Below are 10,327 nucleotides of genomic sequence, written 5' to 3'. Positions count from 1 at the left end.
GCAGGAGCAGAGGAATACATCAGTGAAGGTGGCAGGACAATTGGAGAATAAAGCCTTGAATACTGAATGGTTTATTAACAGGGACCTAAAGTACAACAGCAAGGATATTATATTGAACTTATACAAGGCACTTGTTAGATCTCAGATGGAGAATTTTGTACAGCTCTGGGTATCAGACTATAGGAAGATGTGAATGCTTTCGACTGGAGTGCAGAAGAGGAAATGATTCTGGGGTAAGAAATTTTAATTATGAGGAGAGATTTGGACTGCTCTCCTTGATGAAAAGGTAGCTGAGAGGACATCTGACAGAAGTTTTCAAAATCATGAAAGGATTGGATAAAGGAGATCAAGAGAAACAGTTCATTCAGCCTCACATTTTATTATTTTGGATTCTCCAGCATCTGCAGTTCCCATTATCAAGAGAAACAGTTCCTGCTCATAAAAAGATTGAAAACAAGAGGGTGCAAAGTTAGTGATTTGCAAATGTGATTGAGAAATAAAAACTCTCACAGAATGAATGGTTCAGGTCTGGAATGCACTGCCTGGCAGTATGGTGGAAGCAGAATCAATTGAGGCATTCAAGAGGGCATTAGATGTGTATTTCAATAGAAGCAATGTACGTGGATATGGGGAAAACACAGGAGAATTGTACTAAATCATACTGCTCATTAGAGAGAGGTGGGAGAAAACATGATGGACAGAATGGCCTATGTGCCGCTGGTATTCTAAACTAAAAGCCTGACCAGCTCCCTGTCACTTGCAGGTGGGTATCGGGTGCCTGAATGTTGCTCATGCAAAAAAATGACTCAGAGGTGCCAAGAAACTGGCAATCTGACTGCTGGGGTTCTTCTCAGCCTCCGTCAGCTTCAGACCCCAGTTTTTGGTATCTTGCACAAAACCTAGATAGAGCATCTGTGGTGGCAGGATGATCAACCATGAAGGACATCAGAGCCAAGCCTGGTTGATGTGAAGGCCAACAAGCTGCATGCCAGGTCATCATGGAGCGAGTGGGGACAAAATTTGAGATCAGCTGATTCAACCTGGGTCACTGACCAAACCAAGAGCAATCCCTGTGCTGTACCAGACACTGGGCCAACTAGAAGGGACATGGTGATGATGAGTGCAAGCTCAATTAGCAAAGCATTCTGAAAACAAAATCACAGAGATTCTTAACCTAACAAATGCAATGTCACAAGAGCAGGAACATTTAATTCATTTACATTTAACATAGCCTGGAGACACTTAGCTCTCAACATCTGGACAGCCTTTTGTGTTAAGCACAGCACATGCACATGATGATTTAAGCCTTGCATTTATTTTTTTTCTCTCGAGAAAAGAACACATCAAAAAACTTGACACATTTCCTTTTCCTCTCCCAGAACAGTAATTCTGCAACAATGACAGTACAAAAAACAAATGTCAATTCTGCTGGTACAGGAGGATCAAAGTGAAAGCTGCTCTAAACACTGGATTGTTGACAGAAAACATGCTGCCTGGTTTATTTGGCAAGAGGGTTTTGGAAACTTCTGCCAGCAAAGCAAGCCGTCTGCCCAAGCTCCTCTTCAATTCTGTTGAAAGAAGTTTTAGTGACAAGTGAACATTTTACTAAACGTGTTGTCATCTTACTGGTATAACCGTCATGATACCGCAGCACAATTGGAAAGTGCTCAGAATTAAAGACATAGGGCTATGAAAGCAATTCTGAATAAATCCTATTCATTCACTACTTTTTGATCAAGCGGCAGCAGCAAAACTATCTGAGAAGGATTCACTAGCAATAGCTTAAGGGTAACCTAATTTCTAATTATACATTTGCCAACTGAGGGTCACTGAAACACTTGTGTTAATCTTTAACATATATGGCACAAGAATGTGCAATTAGCCTTGCAAATTAGTAGGTCAAACAAGAAATTCAAATTCCTGAATTGTAGAATGGGGCTGCACAAAAAGAAGCTACTTGTTCTGCTCGAGTCTGATCTGCTTCTTTCGGAAAGCAATGCAACTTGTCCAACTCCCGCTCTCTCTCCTCTGTATCCCTGCAATTTCTTTCCCCTTCTCAACATCCCTGGGAACTCTTACCTCTTCAAATATTTATCCGATTCCCTTTGTGTAAGCCATTTGCGAACTGGTTTCCATCACACTACCAGGCAGTGCATTTGAAATCCTAACCGGTCCTTATGCAAACTACTTTCCCCCTTTTTGTCATGACTGGTTATTTCCCCAATTACCACAAATCTTTGCCCTTTGATTATCAGCTGGTGGGAGGACAGCAAATATAAAAATACTGTTTACGACCCACATGACTTTAAACACATACATTAAATAATCCTCTTTTGCTTTCTCTGCTTTGAAAGAGAACCACACCACAGAAGACAATTTTTTTTAACACTAACCAAAATCAGCAACATAGTGGGATAAAGCTTCATCGGTGACCATACGCTCTCTCACAGCTTTCCCATTTTCATACGTTAAACTATAATCACCCTGCTTTATCTTGTCCAAACCAGACATTTAAATGAACAAAGGAGAAGAAGATGGACCAGAAATTACTTTAGGAAACAGATCACCGTCTATGAGGAAAAGGATACCTGGGGTAACAAAGTGTGGAGCTGGATGAACACAGCAGGCCAAGCAGCATCTCAGGAGCACAAAAGCTGACATTTCGGGCCTAGACCCTTCATCACACTTTGTTATCTCGGATTCTCCAGCATCTACAGTTCCCATTATCTCAGGAAAAGGATACCAGTTTGATTAACTCTTTCCCATCCTTAGGGTGAACAGAGCATAATTGTTGAAAGCCTACAACTCACCTGCTAGAGCTCAGTTAATTCATATAAGTTGTAGAAGTAGGCCATTCAGCCCAGACCCTCCAAAGAGTAACCCACCCAGATTTCATCCCTGCAACTCCGCATTTCCTCTGGCTAATCCACCTCACCTACACATCTTTGGATTATGGTAGGAAACCGATGCTAAACACAAGGAAAATGTGCAAACTCCACACAGACAATTGCCCAAGGCTGGAATCAAACCCAGGTTCCTGGGACTGTGAGGCAGCAGTGCTAACCACTGAGCCACCGTGCAGTCCACTCAACTCAGTTGAGACCAGCTGTACCTAATGGTCTCAAGTACCTTGTGTTCAGACAGAATATTTATCAATTGAACCATTAGTTGTGGCAAGATGTGTTTATGACCTGAACAGGAAATCATGCTAGCTCCAGTGCTCAATTGTCTCCTTTTGATTAGATGTTAAACCAAGTTTGCAGCTCCCTGTTCAACGATAGCAAAGAGGACAATGACTTTTATTTGGCATTCTGGCTTATCTCCCTCACAAAAGGTTGGCACAGACAAAATGGACTGAATGGCTTCTTCCTGTGCAGTAACCATTCTACGATTCAGTTGCAAGTGAAATCAGTGATGAAGAGACAGACTAATCAATCACCCACACATGACCTGCCCACACATGTTCACCCATATCAGTGTTTATTCTGGATAAATTCAAGTTGTCTTTATATTTATGATTCTCAGAGCTTTAGGGTAGGACTTCAGCAAAACAGAGAACCTTCCAGTGAAAGAAAATGATAGCTTTGAGTCAAAGAAGTCACTTTCCTTTTATCTTCTATCCAACTTTCCTTCAGCTCCTTTTAACATTATTATTATGCCATTCTTGCTTCCTACAGCCTTGGAGATAGTAGGAACTGCAGATGCTGGAGAATCTGAGATAACAAGGTGTAGAGCTGGATGAACACAGCAGGCCAAGCAGCATCAGAGGAGCAGGAAGGCTGACGTTCTGAGCTTTTTTCTGAAGAAGGGTCTAGGCCTAAAACGTCAGCTTTCCTGCTCTTCTGATGCTGCTTGGCCTGCTGTGTTCATCCAGCTCTACACCTTGTTATCTCCTATAGCCTTGGAGCTGCTCTGTGGGACCAGGAGAGAGCGGGACATAAGATTACGGCGAGAGAATCATAGAATCCCTATAGTGTGGAAATAGGCCATTCAGCCCAACAGGTCCACATCACCCCTCTGAACAGCATCCTACCCAGACCCATTTCCCATGTCTAACCCACACATCCTGGGACATCCTCTCAGCATTTACCCTGTTAAGCCCCTTAACAATCCTGTGTGTTTCAATGAAACCATAAGATAGTCTTCTGAACTCCAGTGCATAGAACACCAACCTATTTATCCTTTTTGCTCATAACACAATCCCGCCGTACTAGGGATCATCCTAGTGATCTGAACTGCTTCCAATGAAATTCTCTTTCTTTAAATAACATGATCAAAGTTGCCCACAGTAACCCCGGTGTGTCTCACCAGCACCTTGTCCAGTTGCAGCAAGACTTACCTACTCTATAGGTCATTTAGCATGGCCAATCCACCTAGCCTGCACATCTTTGGACTGTTGGAGAAAACCAGAGCACCTTGAGGAAACTCACACAGACACGAGGAGAATGTGCAAACTTCACACAGACAGTTGCCCGAGGCTGGAATTGAACCCAAGTCCCTAGGGCTGTAGGGCAGCAGTGCGAACCACTGAGCCACCGTGCTGCCCCAAGCTAGTTTGCCAGTTTCAGTTGAGACTTCCTAATGGTGCATCCAGTGCAGAAGCAGGGTTGACAATATGACTGGCACAGAATAACCATGGAATTTACCTAAAGTACAATTATAGTGCCTCAGGCGATTAATTGTGCAACACTCCATCCAGTCAAATGGAGTGAAGATGATGCTAGAACAGCTTATTGAAATTAAAGGGGCCAATTTTAATTTCTCCCGCTGGGCAGGGAATAAAGGGATAGTGAATGGGATGTTTGATTTATGTCCTGCCTAATTATCCAGAAGTGGGATGGGTGAGCCTTAAGTTGATTAAATAACAAATCAAGAAATGTGTAAATGGGTGGCAAAGTGCTGTCAGCCACTCATTGATTTTGTTTTAATATTGTAGGCAATCTCAGAAACAAACCAATGTACAATCTTGGATATTACTTTAGACTGATCTCACGATCTTGATGAACAATGCATGTCAATTTAAAAGCTCTTTACCTCATTAACTGGTTGTATTTAGCCAGGCGTTCTGACCTGCAAGGAGCTCCAGTTTTGATCTGAGAAGACATCAAAAATTCATGACATTTCAATCCAACGTACGTGACTTTCACTACACTTTCAGTTCTCCAGGTGATGAAACAAACGCCCCAAAGCAATCTTTAACTGGGCGTTTATTACCAAACCCAAGTGAAAACGTGATAACTTTGTCAATGGCAGTCAAAAGGGAATGTCAAATCACCGTCTTATTGATTGCATTCAGGATTTATCCTGGAAACAAGCACTCCTTTCAGATCTGACTATTACCGTAAGACCAGATAAAATATGAGCAGGAGCTGTTTGGCACCTTGACTCTGCTCCACCATTCAATAGGATCCTGGTTGATCTAGCATTCCTCACGTCCACTTTCCTATCCTTTGTCCATAACCCTTGATTTCCCTACTAATCAAGAATCAATTTACCTGTCTATTTCAGCCTCAAATATCCACTAGGATTCTGCCCCTGCAACTCTCTGGTGGCCAGGAGTTCCAAAGTCACACAACCTTTTGAGAGAAGAAATTTCTCCTCATCTTAGTCTTAAATTGGTGTCCCTTTATTCTGAGACAATGCCCTCTGAACCGAGACTCCTTCATGAGGGGAAACATCCTCTCAGCATTTACCCTGTTAAGCCCCTTAACAATCCTGTGTGTTTCAATGAAACCATAAGTTATTCTTCTGAACTCCAGTGCATAGAACACCAACCTATTTATCCTTTTTGCTCATAACACAATCCCGCCATACCAGGGATCATCCTAGTGATCTGAACTGCTTCCAATGAAATTCTCTTTCTCTAAATAACACGATCAAAGTTGCCCACAGTAACCCCGGTGTGTCTCACCAGCACCTTGTCCAGTTGCAGCAAGACTTACCTACTCTTAAATAAGATAACAAGGTATGGAGCTGGATGAACACAGCAGGCCAGGCAGCATCAGAGGAGCAGGAAAGCTGATGTTTCGGGTCTGGACCTGTCTTCAGACCCTACTCTTGTACTCCAAACCCCTCTACATAACGGCCAACACTCTACTAGCTTCGCTGATAACCTCCTGCACCACCAATCCCTTTATATTGTTGTTTTCTCCATTATAATAATATTCTGTTATTTTGTCCTCCCTTCTAAAATATTCCATTTACAACTTTTTGCCCACTTACCTAACCTATAATATCTCTTTGCCAACTGTTTGTATCATTCTCGCAACCAGCCTTTCCACATCCTGTACAGCTAAATGTTTGATGACTTGCGGTCCCTTGAGCTTACCTGTCCAGTGCAAAGACCAACGACCAGGTCAGCAATGAAAGTGTCTTCGGTCTCACCAGAACGATGGCTCACCATTACTCCCCATCCATTTGACTGGGCCAGCTTACAACTGATGGGAAGACGAAAAGAAATTAGTGCAACCAATAACAATATTAATGCACAAGGATTCCACTGTAAACATTTACCATTCAGAAATTAAGGGGATGATAAAGGGACAAGGTTATCTGTCAGTCACCATGTTGGTATAATCATCACTGCATTCAAATCCAGCCATGGCATGTTGTAAAATCAAATGAAATAGTGGTAACTTGGTGACGAGGTCCCAGGATTCAAATACATTAAACACACTAGATTCCCATAATGCTCTAATTGATTTACACATGTCCTTGAGGGGAGGGGTCGTGTCACTCCTACCTGACCTTATTCTACATGAGACCCCTCAATCACACTCGGATTTACTCCATGTTTCACAAGTTATCATTGCTGACCACATCCAGAAAACAGCAGTATGGCAGGATCTTGAAGTTCCCCTGTTTTGTCCCTATGTCTAGAAGCTTCACTGATTTCAAACTCAGTTGAATAGGCTGGGGCTATTTTCCCTGGAGCATCAGAGGCTGAGGAGTGACCTTATAGAAGTTCATAAAGTCTTGAGGGGCATGGATAGGGTGAATAGTTAAGGTGTTTTCCCCATGGTAGGGGAGTTAAAAGCTAGAAGACATGGGTTTAAGGTGCGAGAGAAAAGATTTAAAAGGGACCTAAGGGGCAACATTTCATACAGAGGGTGGTGTGTGTACAGAATGAGCTGCCAGAGGAAGTGGTGGAGGCTGGTACAATTACAACATTTAAAAGGCATCTGGATGGGTACGTGAATAGGAAGGTTTCGGGGGATATGGGCAAAATGCTGGCAAATGGGACTAGACTAATTTAGGAAATCTGGTCGGCATGGAGGTGTTGGACTGAAAGGTCTGTTTCCATGCTATACAGCTCTACAGCTTGATGATTGCATAACTATAATAATTGTTTCTAAGGCTGTAAGGTACAAGCTTCAAAATCTCCCCACTCCCGACCTCATCCCAAGACCAGACACCCTCTCATCCCCGCCTCCTTGACCTGTCCATCTTCTTTCCCATCTATCTGCTCCACTACCAACTTCTACCATTGTGCCCTCCCTCTCTATTTATTTTAAAGTCGCCTTCCCCTCCCCCATTTCTGAAGAAGGGTCCAGGCCCAAAACATCAGCTTCCCTGCTCCTCTGTTGCTGCTTGGTCTGCTGTGATTGTCCAGCTCTACACCTTGTTATCTCAGACTCCAGCATCGGTAGTTCCCACTGTCTCAACCTGACAATCAAGTTCTGTGGCCCAGCCTGGAGAACCAGTTTGTAAAATCCTTTTCCCAACCAAGTGCTTAGCAGTATTTTGTTTTTAGATTTCACTTTTTTTCCCACCACTCTCTTTCCTCACCCAGCCTGGCACTGTATCACATTGTAGTATTTACTTAATGTGTGGATGAGCACAGGATCAGGAGTAGTCTTATCAATAACTAGATGGCGTTCCTTTCAGCCTGTAGTGAGCTTCCACTTACTTTGCTGCCAGGGTTACCAGGAGTTGGCTGCCGGTTTGATCGTTTTCTTCCTGCGCCTAAAAGGCACTGAGAAACTCTTTTGGTATGCCTTCAAGAGGTTCAGATAATCCAGTCCAAACCAAACAATTAGTATTACCAGAGATAACAAAGTGTAGAGCTGGAATAACACAGCAGGCCAAGCAGCTTCAGAGGACCAGGAAAGCTGACGTTTCAGGCCTAGACCACGTCAGCTTTCCTGCTCCCCTGATGCTGCCTGACCTGCTGTGTTCATCCAGCTCGACACCTTGTAATCTCAGATCCTCCAGCATCTGCAGTTCCTCCTATCTCTGAATTAGTATTACCACTAGGTGGCACGTTTAGCCACCAGGCCAACACTAACTGCTTGTACAGTGAACAGGCTAGAAAGCTGATCCTATTAAGCCGAACATAAGCCAACCGTGCCTACTGCTGCTCCAGTGTTGCCCAAACTCATTTAAATAGTAATGCAAGTTATGAAACAGACAGGAGTTCCGACAGTCTATTTAATCTTCAACATCTGATATGTCTGGCTCATGCCTGGAGTTTATTTCTAGGCTTGGGCTGCAATAGATATGTAGCCGAACCAGACTGTGCATAGCTTAAATGGCAATATACCCCGAGATACTGTACATGGCAAAAAAAACTGAAGTGAAACTAAGATAGCTTTCATTCAAATGGTTAGATCGCTTTGAGCCAAATATGAAAAATGCTCAAATCCTAAAATATTGGTTTCCACATAATAAGAGATCAGACCTGAGGAACTCAAGGCTGGTCAAGAGCCAATTGTCTGTTATTTCTCCTCAGAACTCTCTGGATTCTTATCCGTCTTATCAGACCATTGGGCTGCTCTCTCATTAAAGAGAGGTGACCGATAGTGGTCACCAGAGGGTGAGAAGGAGAGTCCTTCATGGTAATGTCATTCCACAATGGAAACAGACCATCCAGTCAACCGAGCTACCCAAAACTATTTGCATTTAGGAATTACTTAGTAACGGAATTCCTTATCGCATTTCACACACCTACACCCACGAAGCAAGTCTGTCAGATATTTTTCTGCAAACTCCATGACCTTGGATTATTAAACAGTTTACCTCAAACTAGCCAAGTTGGCCTGTGAATTGAAGCTGTACTGCAAATCCAACACACACTTAACAAGAGAAAAAGCTAGAGTAAAACAGAAGGAAACACAAAGGGGAAAAAAAATGAAAGACGGCCAAAGCAGATGCAACTAAAGACTTGGCAATGAAGACGTGTTCATCAATATCTCAGGTGGATGTCTGTTACAAAGTCTGTCCAATATGACTTCTATCCAAACTGTAACTTGGCCATGCATTTTTGATGCCTGATACCCACAACTGAGGTTCTGCCCTTCCAGTGATTGTCACACAAGAAAACACACTTTGAAAAAGGTGTCTTGTGCACAAAAAATACAAATTGGCAAGGGAACCCCCAAAGAAAAAGAGGGTGTTAAATCTTTCTTAAACAGATCACTGAAATGATATATCACCTGGAGTGCTTTGTGAAGACGCGGCTTCCACATTTAAAAGATATACTTGCATTGGAGCAGTGCCGGGCAGGTTCACAGAATTAGGGGCTGAGCAAATTGGATCTATTTTGTCTGGCCTTTAGGGGATTCAGAGGCAAGCTCACTGGAACGCTCAAGATTCTGAAGGGGCTCATAAGGGTCGAAGCTATCAGATTGCTTCCACTGGTAGGGGAATCTAAACTGCAGGGTCACAGTCTCAGGATGAAGGCTGATCATTGAGTTGTGGTGAAGTTACTTCACCCAGAAGATTGTGAATCTTTGGAATTCTCTGCCTCGAGGGGATTGTGAAATCTCCCTCCTTGAAACACTTAAGACTGGGGTACTCAGATTTTTGATCTGTTCGGCAAGTGGGTAATGCTGGCTGGCCATCGTTTATTATGGATCCCAATGGCCCTTGGACTGAGTGACCTGCTAGACCGTTCCAGACAGCAGTTAAGAATCAACTACTTTGCAATGGACCTAGAGTCACATGCAGGCCAGGCCCAGTAAGGATGGCAGTTGTCCTTCCTTAAAGGGCATTAGGTGAACCAGATGGATCTTTTAAAAATAACAATTAACATGTTTACCATTTGGCCAATTTTGGAGTCCAAATTTTTACTGAATTCAAATTTCACCATCTGCCATGGCAGGATTCAAAACCGGATCCTCAGAATATTATCTGGTTCTCTGGGTTAACAGTCCAGTGACAATACCACTAGGCTATTGGCTCCCCTCTGGATTCCTCAGATTTGACTATTGCAGTACTCTCCTGATTAGGCATTCAATGTGCATGCTTTGAACTTTGACTGAGTGAGCACTTAACTACCCAGCCTTCTTGTCAGTACACTCATGACTCCTGTACTTGCAGAACTATA

The 10,327-nt window shown here is 43.1% G+C and overlaps 1 protein-coding gene across 12 annotated transcripts in view; it reads right to left on the bottom strand.

Moving 5' to 3' along the window:
* Window positions 1–359: 359 nt before the first annotated feature.
* The window catches only part of eno1a (enolase 1a, (alpha)), a 73,689-nt gene continuing 63,721 nt past the window's right edge, over window positions 360–10,327 (bottom strand). For all 12 annotated transcript variants that reach the window (XM_048561245.1, XM_059638110.1, XM_059638109.1 and 9 more), the window contains 3 exons: window positions 6,329–6,437; window positions 5,035–5,093; window positions 360–1,568 (listed from right to left, as the gene is read on the bottom strand). In XM_048561245.1, coding sequence (XP_048417202.1) covers window positions 1,499–1,568; window positions 5,035–5,093; window positions 6,329–6,437 — 238 coding nt within the window. In that variant the 3' untranslated portion in view covers window positions 360–1,498. The remainder of the gene's footprint in view (window positions 1,569–5,034; window positions 5,094–6,328; window positions 6,438–10,327) is intronic.

This window comes from Stegostoma tigrinum, chromosome 28 (assembly GCF_030684315.1).
Source record: "Stegostoma tigrinum isolate sSteTig4 chromosome 28, sSteTig4.hap1, whole genome shotgun sequence".
NCBI classification, from domain to species: domain Eukaryota; kingdom Metazoa; phylum Chordata; class Chondrichthyes; order Orectolobiformes; family Stegostomatidae; genus Stegostoma; species Stegostoma tigrinum.
This window is presented reverse-complemented; position numbering and strand designations above follow the sequence as displayed.